The sequence below is a fragment of the Medicago truncatula genome, chromosome 2 (assembly GCF_003473485.1).
Source record: "Medicago truncatula cultivar Jemalong A17 chromosome 2, MtrunA17r5.0-ANR, whole genome shotgun sequence".
In the NCBI taxonomy this organism is placed as follows: Eukaryota; Viridiplantae; Streptophyta; class Magnoliopsida; order Fabales; family Fabaceae; genus Medicago; species Medicago truncatula.
Genome location: NC_053043.1, coordinates 15467611 through 15483012, shown reverse-complemented (window position 1 = coordinate 15483012; position 15402 = coordinate 15467611). Strand labels below are relative to the sequence as shown.

The window sequence follows — 15402 nt, the reverse complement described above, 5'->3', positions numbered from 1 at the left end:
GTTAATTAAGACAATTATTCCAAAATTTCGTATAATTAAAATTAAAATGTGTCTAAAAACAATACATAATTGAAATAATAAATAAATCTTGGTTGAAAACTTCGCAGCTTCCGCCCACTATTCATCATCATCATCGTTGCCTCCGCTCGTCCAGAACTGTTCACTGCTCCGGCAGAACAGATCGTTAACTCTTACTGACTTCCGGCCAATGGTGCGTCAACATCACTTTAAACTATGTTTTTATTCATTTAGAAGCTTAAACTTATTGTTAAATTAACTTCTTTTAAACAACTCATACTTAGTTTTATACAATCAAAATCAATTTTTGTACATCTCTGTTGCATTGAAGCTCATGTCCGACACTTGTGATTACATTGAATTATTGACGGATTCTGAAATTGGAATGAGTGAATTGATGGTTTATTCTGATATAAATACTCTCTTATCTTGTTTGTGGATAATGATTGGGACAAGTAACATTATTAATATCAACAATTTATATATGACTTGTGTTAGTTTTAAAAATCAAAGCATGAATTAGTTGACTATTACAGTGGAAATTTAACTTGATTGATATTTCTGTTATTTTATCATTCAATTGATTTTTCAGTAACAGTAGTAGCACACCACTAATGAATAGCTCTGGAGTACTTAAGTCGTCAAGTTCGGAGTTGGATCTTGATCGACCCAACATTGAAGATTACCTCCCTTCAGGAGCCGCCATTCAACAAGAACCTCGCGGCAAGCTTCGCCTGTATGTCTTATCTCTTCCATTTGATTAGGATAAAGAATATAAGTGGGAAGTAAAGAAGCAGTATTCTCTTCACTTTATTTTTTTCAAGTATGGAGTTTTGGTTGTGATTTTAATATTATTAGTTTTCTGGATTTTTTTTCAGCCACGACTTGCTCGATATTTCTCCTACTTTATCTGAGGCAGCCGGTGCTATTGTAGATGTAAGCTTTTTCCTGCATCTTTTATTCACTGTTTTACTGCTTTTGTGGTTTTTATGTATCGGAGATTATCTTTCAGAGATGGAATTGTGGTGAAAATGTTGCAGAGAGAAGTTTAAGTCAAACATAACAAGTTATCCATCTTTTGAAATTTTACACTCTTACTGAAACAAATATCCTTACATCTCGGCTTTTCTGTTCCATTCTCATGTTTGTTTAGGTTATTTATGATAATATGTAAAGCTATATTTTAAAATCACAATATCAACAAATATATGTGTCTGTGTTATATATGTAAATGGAATTCAACAGAGTTTTTGTCTTGTTTTCTTATAAACTAAAACCTCCTTTTCCGTCTTGACTAAGCATTGATGGTCACTCTTTCTCACACATTCAGAATTTATATGTTGGACCATGACTCACTCACAGGGTGTTTCAAGTCAAATCTTTTTCCATTCTCATGTTTGTTTAGGTTATTTATGATATTAAGCAAACTTATATTTTAAAATCACAATATCAAAAAATATGTGTCTGCGTTTATATGTAAATAGAATCCAGTAGAGTTATTGTCTTGTTTTGTTATAAACTAAAACCTCTTTTTCCGTCTTAGCTAAGCTTTGATGGTTACTCTTTCTTACACATTCAGAACTTTTATGTTGCACCAGGACTCATTCACAAGATGTTTCAAGTCAAATCCTCCAGAACCATGGAATTGGAATATTTATTTGTTTCCTTTATGGTGTTTCGGAGTTTTTGCTCGATATTTGATAATATTCCCCACAAGGTTAGCTTATTCTTATTACTATGCAGTTTACTGTTACTATTAAGTTTGGCTATTATAGGGTCTGCTTGGCTGATTTCAGATTGTGTAATTAAGCACTAAGATTGACAGTATATTCGGAAAACATAACTTTTACGACATGGTTTGAACTTTGTCTTTTCTACTATCTAATTCACCTTCTTTTTTTTTGTATTTGGCCCTATTTCTCTTACTTTGCTGCTTTTCATGTTAATGAGTTCCTTTATTGTCACCGTTTCTGGAAAAATGATGCCATCCTAATTGATCTTGCAGGGTTCTTGTGTTAACAATAGGATGGATAATATTTCTTTCCTCCTTCATCCCAGTGCACTTTCTATTGAAAGGACATGACAAGTTGAGGAGGAGTATTGAGGTGATTATTCAACTTATTCTTGATTCATTCCATCTTTTCCTATTTTATATTTTTGTTGCTTTCACTGTGTCTTTTCTTAGACCCTACTACTGAAACTACTGTTAAACACCATTCTAACAGCATAAATTCTAAATAACCTCTCAGATTTCTCTTTTATTCACCTCATCTAAAAACATAGCAAATTTCTGGGTTTCATGTGTCTTTGATGATACTGATATTTAAGCTGAATGATATGCTAATATTGTTTCTTAAGAAAATGTATATATACTTCAGGTTTATGTCCATATTCTGGTATCTGCTTGTGTACTTCTATTTGAGTATTAAAATGACTTCAAAGTTTTAGCTTCATTTGGTTCTAAGTGTCTATTATTTAGTCTCAATTCAGTTTGCCTCATCTATTGGGGAAAAAATATCATTTTCCTTACATTTTGTTTTTATTTTTACTACAAAAAGTGAAGGATTTTCTCTTGCAATAAGAACATTAATATCCATTAACAGATTAGTCAGTTGCAGAAAGAAAACATTGTTAAAATGGCTGCATTTAAAAATCAAATTGTCAATTAGACTACAGAGAAGTTCGTAGAAATATGTTGAATAATGAAAACGACCTGTGGACAAGGTGTCTTTTATTTTTTAAGTTCAATGGAACAAGATTTGGCCAAAAGTTTGGTGGACATGATTTAAATTTTCCCTCCATATAATGATTTACTTGATTACTGGATGTTGTATGTAGTGGAGTACTAAATACAACTTGTTTTCATATTTTAGTCTTTCAGGCAATGTATTTGTGTATATTTTCTAAAGACCCTCTCTTTTTATCCCTTTGCTGGGTGTTAATTCCAGCACATTAACCATTTGTTCGCCTTCAATAATAAAATAAAAAACTAAAAAAAAACTTTTGTTCATCAAACTAAATGTATTTCAATTGCTTATTTCCTGCAGAGGTCCTTGGTAGAGATGATATGCAGTTTCTTTGTTGCATCTTGGACTGGGGTTGTCAGGTACCATGGACCAAGGCCCAGCAGGCGTCCAAAACAGGTATGTCTAGCATCTATTAATGTTGTTGTATTTTCCTTATTTCCACATTTAGGTAAGATAAATGTCATTAATCACTAATTGATTTTTCCCTTCATTTTCTTAACAGGTTTTTGTGGCCAACCATACTTCCATGATTGATTTCATTGTCTTAGAACAGATGACTGCATTTGCTGTTATTATGCAGAAACATCCTGGATGGGTTGGTAAGCATATAGAGTATGATTTAATTACATAGGACATGTATCTTTATCACAGATGAGAAGCTTTATGAGCTAAACATTTGTTGTTGAAGTTAAACGGTTTAGATAACAAGAGAAAGGAATAAGTACATCGAATTATGACTACGATTTGATGTGTTGATTATACAAAAGGCAAAGCATTAATATTGATGATCTGAAAAACAGAATTTACCCTTACTTATATTCATATTATACTCCTTCCTAATTATAATCAAACATGAAATAAATCATGAGAGTAACTAAAAATTATAAAAACAAGCAATTATACTTAAAGATAACATCGAGATAATATAAAAAAGCATATGAACTTGCTAGGTTTTTATATGATTACATTCTGAGTTTAACAGAATTTGAATTGCTCAACCAAAGATTTGTAGGGGGGATGGGTTCATTGCCCTTTGTCGTTAGGCCCTCTATCTTAGGTTGTTAGGTGATCTAAATGGACATCAGGAAGAGTAGGGTTTATAATGAACAATCATGGATGATTTAAAGAATAGCTTCGTAATGTTGAATTGTTTTCATAACTTGTCTTGACTAAAATTTATGAATTTTATTAAAAGTATAACTACTGTACAGGATTGTTGCAAAGCACCATTTTGGAGAGTGTAGGATGCATTTGGTTCAATCGATCAGAAGCAAAGGATCGAGAAATTGTGGCAAGAAAGTTAGTATAAGTAAAGGGGTTTGTCTAACATGTGCAATATTGCACATGTTAAAGTAACTAAAAGTAGTAATTTTTTATTGAAAAACAACAATAATTTATTAAAAAGCTACATATTTAATATAAAATGAACAAGTTTCAAGACAAAGTTACTATTTTAAACTTCTTAACATGTGCAAATTTGCACATGTTAGAAAACCCCTAAGTAAAGTTATTAGAAAATATATCTGTTTCAAATTCCTCCTTACTTACATGATTATGCATATTCTAGATTGAGGGAACATGTCCAGGGAGCTGACAATAATCCTCTTCTCATATTTCCTGAGGGAACTTGTGTAAATAATCACTATACAGTCATGTTCAAGAAGGTATTTGAATCATTTGCAATTACAGTCATGTAAAATGCAGTTTATGTTATCATATTAGTGCAATAGCTTTTCTTTTTTTGTTCTGTTATTTTGCACCCATTGATCTGTCTTCTATTCATGTTCCTATCCTATTTATTGAAGCCTTATAACTTTTAATGGTGTTTAGGGTGCATTTGAACTTGGCTGCACAGTTTGCCCAGTTGCAATCAAATACAACAAAATATTTGTCGATGCTTTTTGGAACAGTCGAAAGTAAGATGTTTCTCATGTTAATTACTTACAGTATTTTATCAGCCATGGTGGCACCATTGCAAATTGCGATGGCAGATTTTTGGACAACCGCCATGGCCAATTCATGAAGGATGGCCAATTCATGAAGGATGGCCAATTCATGAAGGATGGCAGCACTATGGCAGTTAATGGAGGATTTTTGGCTTTCCGCCATGGTCTACCATCTACAATCGACGACATGATTACTTCTTTTTTTTTTTTACAGAAACAACATGATTACTTCTGCCACATACATTGTTTATTGATGTAATAAAGATTCTGCATTTGATGCTTTACAGGCAATCATTCACTAAACATCTGTTGCAGCTAATGACATCTTGGGCTGTTGTTTGTGATGTTTGGTACTTGGAGCCACAAAATCTAAAGCCAGGAGAGACACCCATCGAGTTTGCGGAAAGGTAAATAATCTTGACTCTGAATATATGCAGAGGCTTATGTTTTGGCACTTTCTCTAAGTGTCGAAATTGTGTCTATTTTATTTTAATTGTGCAGGGTTAGAGACATAATCTCAACTCGTGCTGGCCTTAAGATGGTTCCTTGGGATGGATATCTGAAGTATTCTCGTCCTAGCCCAAAGCATAGAGAAAGAAAGTAAGTTCAAATTCCTATTTTTTCTGGGTGTCCACTGTGTTGTCATATATTGCCTGCAACATAAGTGCTATCATTGAGATTATCATTTTTCTGATGTTTTGGCATCTTAGAAGATTTTGGCTCTACTTAGTACTGTGGTAGATTATATTATATTCATTCAGCATCGGTTCCTGATGATTAGTTGGTCATAGTTGTTTGCATGAACAAATGTGTTACTTGAACTATGGGTGTTCATGGTATGGGTCAACCCAATCAATCCCGATAATCTAACTCAACACAAATGTTCGGTTCGTTTTTTTTTTAGTTTGGGTTGAACCCAAATCAACTCAACTCAGCCAAACTGGAGGTGGTTTGGTTTGAGTAACGGGTTTATGATTTCAAACTTGCGATTCCATGAAGCCGACCTATGGAAAAATGATATTATTTTGTAAATGTCGCTTAAGACCTTTAGGTGATGAATTTAAAGATGTTTTCTATTTAATTCATGTGCTAAAGTTTAAAATTATAGAATTTAGTTAGTCTATTTGGTGAGTGCCACGAAGCCGTCGGAAGCAAATTAAGAATAATGTTGATGGAAATGGTGAAAAGACTAAAAATGAAGAAATGGAATGGATAGACAGGGACGCCACACTTTCTAATCCAAGAAAGTGATAAGTCTATGGATGCGAGGATCGCCACAAGAAATATGATTTCTTGATAAGATCAAGGATGGTTCAATCCAGAACCACAAGAGACAAAGCTCTCAATACACATATGTGTAAAATTCTATAATATTCAACCTCTTTTTCTTCAATATTTATTTTAGGCTCTATATAATGATTTTGGATTTGAAAGAGATTTTCCTCTAGTATTTTAGAGATATCAGCCATTCCTCTATCAATTATTGCCATCATTTTCTCTCTCCTATTTCTTTGTAACTCTTTAAGAGGAGAAGAAGGACTTGATCTCCTCTTGATATCCTCAAGCATTTTCTCTCTCCATACTTTATCAAAATATTCTATTGAAGCTTGGATTTCTTGAGACATTTTTTTTTCTTTCAAACTTTGATGTAGAACAACAAAAATCAAATAAATTAAAAGGATAGAAAACACCTGATTTGAACCTAAGCTCTGATACCAAATGGTGAGTGCCACGAAGCCGTCGGAAGCAAATTAAGAATAATGTTGATGGAAATGGTGAAAAGACTAAAAATGAAGAAATGGAATGGATAGACAGGGACGCCACACTTTCTAATCCAAGAAAGTGATAAGTCTATGGATGCGAGGATCGCCACAAGAAATATGATTTCTTGATAAGATCAAGGATGGTTCAATCCAGAACCACAAGAGACAAAGCTCTCAATACACATATGTGTAAAATTCTATAATATTCAACCTCTTTTTCTTATTTCATAGAAAAAGTTACAATTTATAGAGTTTTGGCTCTAGTAAACTCAACGGTCCCTAATTAATTCAAATAAAACTTATAAATTAAATCCTAATCTATATGGCATATAATCAGCCTTACAAAAGCATAGACATAAAATTATTCTTTGATAATTCACGTGACTTGCTTGTTATCTTCTTTTCCAATTGATAGAATCTGCTCCATACAAATTCCAAAACTGCTGCAAGCTGCCACCATTAAATGCAATTACTATCAAACTGCCATCTTTTAATTCTAAAACCGTTGCTTCCATAGAATTATTCTCAACTGATGAAAATTGGCTTTTCAGTGGTGAATGAGAATTACACTTCTAATAATTATGATTTATGTTTGTGATGCATGTGTGGTCCTAAATATATGAAGTGCCAAATAATTCTTCCAAATGATGTGCAGCGTTTCATCATTACATCATATCATAGTGGTAGTAATAAGCCACTCCAAATTATTATATTTGAAAAAAAAATAACTTGCTGACTTGGAATTAAAATGAATAAAATATTCATTTTTCATGCATTTTTTTATAGGTTTCCTTCCACATGCTTAATGAACTTTTGATCTCATCACTATTAGTCTAACTAATAGAATTTTCATGAAATAGAATGTCATTTAATTAGATTAATTTGTTGGAATTTTAAAAATGTTGTCTTACAACCCAATCCAACTCAAAACACTCGTCAATGGAATGAGTTGGGTTCGTTCTAGTTTGACAGAAAACTAATTTCGCCTCAAACTGAACCGGTGAGTTTTTATTAGATCGGGTAATCAGTTTGACCTAAACCGACTCAACCATATCCATGTACACCCTTAACTTGAACTTTTCTGCTTATGTCAAAATTGGTGTTTAACAATATTTAATGGCCCTACATTGCAAATAGGATTGGTTAAATATTAGTAATATAATATGCAACTAATGCAGTTTTGTTAGAAATTTACATTCTGCTGTCATGTCTGTTAGTTTTTGAGTTGATTTGAATGTGTCATGTTGAATATATTGGCAATCACTCATTTGTAGGCAACAGAACTTTGCTGAGTCGATGCTGCGACGATTGGAAGAAAAATGACTGTACCTTTTGTATATTATTCTTATTTATGCCATTCTCCAGCTCTTTTTTCTTTCTTTTCTTTGTAATTTTATGCTACTATTTATATTTAGGTTCATAGGTTCTCATTTTGTTATGCATGCATCCAAAGAAAAAAAATGTCCAATAAAATTTTGCAAGGATGATGAAATTTTCCTGGACAAATGAACGAATAGGAGCTAGATTTTTCATGGATGAATAATTTTGATGAAGTTCTGGATCACAGCCTTCATACGTATTGGCAAGTATTTGTTCCCTTTTCATGAATTATTTATTCCTTGTATACCCCTTTGTGTTTCTCCTATTATCTGAAAAAAAGACATCGGAAAAAAAGAAAAGAAAAAAAGTAACCAACAAATAATATTCTTGAATTTTTCTGACTTATTATTCTATATTCGAAATAGTTCAGTGGTGAGATAAATTTTTATGCACAACATTTTTGCATTTTATTTTGTATTTTTGCCTAAAATATAAAAAATACTAAATGCAAATTCGAACCACATACACCTTGTTACAAACTTGTATTATCACTTGTCCACGTGAGCTTAGCTTAGCTGGTAGGAACAATGCATAATATATGAAATGTTTGGGGTTCAAACCCCGGCACCACAAAAAAAAAAAAAAAACTTGTATTATCACTTAACTACTTATTAAATTGTGCATCGTTAGTATGTGGTGAACTCACATACCTAAGTGTTGAGAAGTGATGAATTGTGGATTCGAACATGCTTCAACATATCATATGTCTTTGCATATCATGATTGTACTGCTTGAGTTAAGGTAGATGCGATTTTAGTGTAAGTATCTTTTACATGACAACCAATAAAAACTCTCTAATTTGTCTTTCATACCGTTTATATGAGTGGGATTACATGTCAAAAATAATGGATCATCATTGAACGTAAGTGTAAAATTGGTTTACACCGAAAGGGAAAGCGTGTATCCTTTAAACTCAATTTTATTCTTGGCTATTATAAAAGGTACATTGGCTATTTAAGAACAAATAATCTCTGATGAAATTGGATTTAGTGGAAATGACTTATCCCAAACGTAGAAGAAGACTATATGGAGGTTTTTGTCGATAGGTTCGCCATCATTGAGAATGCATTCGTTATCGGAGACCCTTAAAACTGAAGGGGTTATGCCTAGACTGGTTTGAAAACCAGTGCAATTTAACTTGACATTCTTTTGAGTACAATGACATTTGTTGGAGATATATACGGTCCATTCTGGCTTATTCTCCACTACTCCTGTCTCATACTGGGTTACTGAAATATCTTTCAATGAACATTGGCTATAACCTGAGATAATGATGAAAAAATTGAGAGTTTTGAATAATAGTTTACAAAAATTTTATGTTTTATCAATTGGAAGAAAATATTACCTTGAGAAATGAGGATAAGGAAGAAAACTATACTTAGAATTGTAATGATTGAACTAGCCATCTTCTACTGAACAATTGATAATGCTGCTATATAAATTATGATAAAGAGTTCTATGAAGCTGGGGATAGTGATTTATCATCATAAGAGGTATATGGTATATATGAAGTAATGTGTATGCCATAATGCCAAGCACGTCAACTATGTAATTAAATGCCTCCCTCAAAAAAAATATGTAATTAAATGCCAAATATGTCAAGAATGAAAATAATAATAAATGCATATGATTGCATATGATGGTGTATATATTTATGGGAAATGTTAACGGTATCCTCGATATTGTTTAAGGATACTAAAAAAAAGTTATATAGTAATTATTGCATTGAAAATTATGTAATCAATGCTCCGGGGACACCAATTAATCTGACTTATTTTTAATTATGTGGTGATAGGCAATCTCTGCAATAGGGATATGCTAGCCGCAAGGATTCGCAGAAATATTGCAATCTGTGCAATCTTTTTATGTATATTTTTGGCTAAATTACCTTTTTGTCCTCTAACTATTTAATTGGTATTGGATTGGTCCTCTAACTAAAAATTGATTTATTTCGGTCCTCTAAGTTTCTAACTGTTACTACATTTAATCTTTTCTGTTAGTTTTATTCAAATAAACGTTAGGGTTTGTGTTATGTGAGTCCTCTAACTTTATTTATTAGTATTATTTTGGTCATATGTCTTGTTAAGGTATTATGATTAAACAGTGACTGATATTATTGGTAACTGTTATGGTTCATATGTATGTGTGAAACAGGAGGTCAGATACCCACATAACACAAACTCTAACGTTTATTTGAATAAAACTAACAGAAATGACTAAATGTAGTAACGGTGAGAAACTTAGAAGACCGAAATAAATCAATTTTTAGTTAGAGGACCAATCCGATACCAATTAAATAGTTAGAGGACCAAAAATGTAATTAAGCCTATATTTTTTTATAGAAACTTGGCAACGGAAGTAACATTTCATGTGTCCCTTATTTGATAAAACAGATGCCTACATATACATGTGATAATTCTCCTACCTATTCAGTATTTACAACAATTTATGTCACAGTATTACTAATTCTCTTAAAATGGATCCAAGAGAATTAATATTTGATTAATGGTAATTGACTTTGTATCACCAACAATCATGGAAAATCTTTAGTAACTCTGGTGTCCAATTTAGCTCCTTAGTTGACTCCTATGTATCTCATTATTTTTTTTCCAAGATTTATATATTTTTCTAATGCATGCAACATTGCATATATAACCTCTATTCCTCACCAGAAGTAGTTAGGTGACATAGAATTTGGTGACATTGACTAACAACAATGTCACAATCTTGTGGTTAGTCAATGTAATGAAAGTCGGGTCAATCACTTTGGTTACATTTTTGGATTTCTTAATTTGCAAGTTATTTGGTAACAATTTTTGTTATGATCATGAGTTACATGTATTTATATATAGGTATAGTCCATGTCTTCAAAGAATGTTTATATATCTAATCACGTGGCTTGAAGAATGTTTATATACCAAGAGAAAAATACATAATGTTTATTTGATAAGTTTATTGTTGGCAATTTTCTAATAGACTTATCTATTGTTACTAGAAAATTGTTCTTCTCCCTTTCAAAATTTCTCGTTTCGTTATTTCAGCGGAAGTTAACTCATATTCGACTTTATTCACTGTGAGTTAACTCACGTTGACACTTTTAAAATCGGTTGACCCGACTTAAAAAGTGATTGAACCAGTTTTAAAAGTATCAACGTGAGTTAACTACTCACACTGAAAAATATCAAGCGTGAGTTAACTCCGGCTGCGACAAGGAAATGAGCAGTTTTGAAAAGGTGGAGAGTAATTTTCTAGTTATTAAGGAATTTGAAGAGCACACTAGACCTTTCTAGAAGAGGCCCCTTTCATTAGTCTCAAGGACATTGAAAAGTATTATATACTACTCCCTCCGTCCTTAATTGTAAGACCCTTTTGAGAATTTTTTTTGTCCCTTTTTATAAGACCCCTTTGTTATTTCCAACTACATTAATTATTTCTTTACATACATGTCCCTATTTATTATACATCTTTTTCTTCAATCAACAATAAATAAATGTTGAAAACATAAACTAACCTTCTTTCTTAAAGGATAAAATTGTAAAAACAATAGTGATTACAAACAACTTTAATACAAATATCCACTATCTTAATTCCCGTGATTTTGACAAAAGGGTCTTATATATAGGGACGGAGGGAGTATCTTTTTTTGGCTGTTGGAATCTTCCATTGATAATTTGGAAGAATGAAAATCTTCTTTTTGGATGCTGGAATCTTCCATTAACAAAATTAAGATATATACTTTCATGCTACGCTTTATTGCATTTTTAAGTTCATTTTCAATGTGATTGTTTATATAATTAATTACTTATTACCATTATCCCTCAATTTATTATTGAATAATAACAAAAATGCAATACTTAAAATGCTCCTAAAACCTAAGGTGGGGGAGGTGGGATTAAGTCTTCTAGGAGATCAACTAAACTTTAAACATTATTTGAAGATACAAGTTTGAAGTATAGTACTTGAAGATGTAGTCTAATTATATGGGTTGGGACACTATATCTATCAAATTTTCTTATATTCCAACAAATAACCACTAACATTTTTCTATTTAAAAAAGTTCAGTAGTAAAGATCTCGTGCAAGATTGCACAAATGTTGAGGGGAAATGGCAAGAAAATGACATAAAAAAGTTGTATACTTTGTGTCATTGGTAGAAAACTATTGCTTCCTTTCATTATATTCTTTGGATGATCCAAGAAGATCTTCCAACACCTTATTATCCAAATACTCAAACTCAATAACATCCTTATGTTGTGTAGAAGAAGAGGATGCATTGGCATTGTCATTAGTAGATGGTGACGATGATGACGCCGACGATAAAGAAGAAAGATGAAAAAAGTATTCGTCCGGAAAATTAAGAATGGCAAGAGCACCCCTCAAACGAATAGCTTCACAATCATAAGCTCTAGCTGCTTCTTCAGCTGTGTCAAATGTACCTAACCATTGTCTTCCAGTTGGCTTCGTTGGGTCTCGAATCTCAGCCCCATATTTTCCCCATGGCCTTCTCCTTACACCACGGTACCTCACTTCTTCTTCTCCCTTCTTATTTGTGTCTTCCATTTTCCTTTTTCTTAATTTGCAAGTTATTTGGTAACAATTTTTGTTATGATCATGAGTTACATCTATTTATATATAGGTATGTAGTCCTTGTCTTGAAATTATGTGTCATGTTTTTTAGTTTTCAACAGATGGATGCATGAATTGACTTGATTCATTGAGGTGTATAAATTTGATTCTTCGATTGTGTATAGGTTTATATGATTTTGAATGAACTAGAATAAAAATATGTGGACAGGATTGTCGTATGAATGAAAAATATGCCATTTGAAATTTTGAACATTTAGTGCTTTTCTAGTCTTTTTCTTGTTTAGGTGCATATGAGGTGAGCAAACTTTAATGCGCGTATCAATTATTACATTCATAATATTATATTATTATTGGTGTTAAAGTTGGGATCCCGCAGCCAAATTCAAATTTGATGCAGATAATTGGTATGATTTAATTCAAATCAACCTCATCTCATGTAGGCCAGTGTTATTTTATTTTATTTTTACCAGATATCATATGCACGCAATTGCAAACATTAAGCTCTCGAGTTGAGTAAGACTACAATGGATACGAAAACTTAAACTTTTGTTGGTGTTGACCGAAAAGATACATGTGATAGAAAGATGGAGTCTATATGGGTTGTAGTTCTATGATATAAGATGCACATGTTGAAAACACTTTAAATTTGTATTTGACTCTCTTTTATACTCGTCTTAAATTTGTTTTAGACTTTCTTGTTAAAATAATTAGTAAAGTTATAAAAATTGTAGTCTATATGGAGATATACACTAAAAATTGTAAAGTAATAAAAAAATAGAAATTTAAGAACTAATATTTATACAACTATTTTGTGATAATTCATGAGATAAATTTTTCTATTTATATTCTTATTGTATTTTTATTCTCTTCTTGCCTCTCTCAAATATTTCAAAAGTTGACACAAAATGATTTTTCAAATATAATTTACTCCAAAATTTAGTAGGAGCAAACTGAATTCAATAGCTAGCATTCTGGTCGAGCTCATAAACGGTCTAAATTTAAATAACACTGGCCAAGTCCTTTCAAAAATTAATGCAAAGGATGAATTTGGTTGCTATGGTGGATTTGATTCACTTGGACCAAAGTATCAAACCATACAAGCATGAATCAAAATACGAGAATTTTTAGTCCAGGTTGGTTTGAAATCTAATATGACTTCTAGAATTTTCAATTGCGGCGTCTGTTCAGTAAATTGGTACAATTAAGATTATAATAACATTTTCTTTAGATTTTATTAATAATAATACACATGCAATTATTTGCATACACGTACTTGTATACAACATTTTATTGTCATCTTGTTGTTGAATTGTCATCTCATACTGTACGACATTTAAAACATGAAAAAAACATTTAAAAGATGTTGTGATTGAGGTCCGAACTCTATTGTATGTCTGAGTTTTAAATCATTATTATCATTTTGTATATTTAAAAAAGATGGTAATATTTAAAATATAAAATATAGAAAAAGTTATTGTAGGGTCTCTTGCCTTAAGTTTGAGTTTTCATTTTAAATGTACTTAAAAGTTGTTACTTATGTTTATGCTTATGTTTTGAGTTTTCATTCCTTGTTAATTATTATTTTTCAATTAAAATAAAATATATTTAAATAATGTGGATTTTTTTTCTTCTCCATAATTTAGGGTTCTCCAAAAATTATTGAATTAATGCAACATGTCATTTTCTATTAATTAGTTTAGAGACTCAGCGTTGCCCGGGTTAGATATTAAATAAGTTTTATAAATTTGTATGCACGAATACACGTGTAAGTATGTTAGATTGAATTTATTTAAATTTACAATTATAATAATATCTTTAAAATAAATATAAATGATGAGATGAATGTCCAATGCAAGAATAAAAAGTGTAACAAAATCAATAATGAATTAGTCCAAGTGGTAAGCGTGTTAGGTCCCTTTAAACATGTGGTCATGGGTTTGTTTCGTGGCCCAGAGAGAAAAAAATTGATTGAAAGGAAAGAAAGTGGTTGATATATATATATATATATATATATATATATATAGGACATATCTAGTGAGAATGCTTTTTTATGTGAGAATTGTGAGAATGATTATCAACCCTTAGATTAAAATTGATTGGCCGAGATTAAAAAGCCTCATTTAATAACACATATTCCTCTCCCTACTCTATCATTTCTTTCAAAGCCCGTTACATTTTCAGATATTTCTCGCAGCTTCGATGGTGAATGAGACTCAAATTGGCAAAAGTCACAAATCTATTATTAACCTTTTTTTGTTTCAATAAAAATTGAAGTTTGATTAATTAAATTTGACAACACTTATTCCATGAAAATCAGAAAACTGAACCTCACATAAAGTGTACATGATGTAATAAGAAAATGTTATTTCAACAGATAAATTAATATTATTTCAATTATTTTAGGTTAAGACACTATAATGATAATTTCAAAAGCAAAATAATGAATTTCAAGTTTCATCAGATAATTGAATCCTCAAATTATACTTCTGAATACATTTCCTTTCGTTTTTTTTAGATTACTCTATCTTGTTTAGAGGGTATTTACCCTATCATGATATCAACCAATCAAAATGTAATATACATTGACAACATTAAATGTCATAAATGAGTCAATTTTTTCTAAAAAAAAAATCAATTATAATCATAAAGTAACTTTTAATACTTTTAATTTTTATTTAATTATAGAGATGATTACATTAGAGGTCATTTTTCTTATTTATTTGTAACATTTTGATCTTTTATCTTTATTTTTTTTTTTCCGTTTAGGTCTTTTATCTCTTATAAAAGCACATAAACATCCTTTTTCTTTTTTTTTAAATACCTAATATTATTTTTTAAAATATATTTTTATTAAAAATGAAAAAAAAATCCAGAAATATGATGAAGATGTTCATCATCTTCATCTTCTTCCTTTGAATCTTCATCATCTTCATTGAATCAAAAAAAATTCTACACAAATATA

General features: G+C 31.1%; 3 protein-coding genes across 3 annotated transcripts; 1 reads left to right on the top strand and 2 right to left on the bottom strand.

Annotated features, from left to right (window-relative positions):
- The first annotated feature begins 58 nt into the window (after nt 1–58).
- Nucleotides 59–8083, top strand: LOC25488230 (glycerol-3-phosphate acyltransferase 9). Its single transcript, XM_024775688.2, has 13 exons — nt 59–211; nt 611–754; nt 897–954; nt 1617–1735; nt 2024–2123; nt 3066–3161; nt 3268–3364; nt 3977–4064; nt 4333–4429; nt 4596–4681; nt 4999–5118; nt 5213–5311; nt 7749–8083. Exons 2-13 carry the CDS (start codon nt 633–635, stop codon nt 7795–7797), a joined length of 1131 nt encoding a protein of 376 aa, XP_024631456.1. The 5' UTR covers nt 59–211; nt 611–632; the 3' UTR covers nt 7798–8083.
- A 502-nt stretch (nt 8084–8585) lies between these two features.
- LOC120578164 (TPD1 protein homolog 1-like) lies at nt 8586–9308 on the bottom strand. The gene is made up of 2 exons (XM_039830462.1): nt 9200–9308; nt 8586–9116 (listed from the first exon to the last, which is right to left on the bottom strand). Exons 1-2 carry the CDS (start codon nt 9258–9260, stop codon nt 8809–8811), a joined length of 369 nt encoding a protein of 122 aa, XP_039686396.1. The 5' UTR covers nt 9261–9308; the 3' UTR covers nt 8586–8808.
- A 2414-nt stretch (nt 9309–11722) lies between these two features.
- Nucleotides 11723–12423, bottom strand: LOC25488228 (ethylene-responsive transcription factor ERF098). Its single transcript, XM_013607902.3, has one exon. The coding sequence runs from the start codon at nt 12411–12413 to the stop codon at nt 12012–12014; it is 402 nt and encodes a 133-aa protein (XP_013463356.1). The 5' UTR covers nt 12414–12423; the 3' UTR covers nt 11723–12011.
- Nucleotides 12424–15402: the final 2979 nt, after the last annotated feature.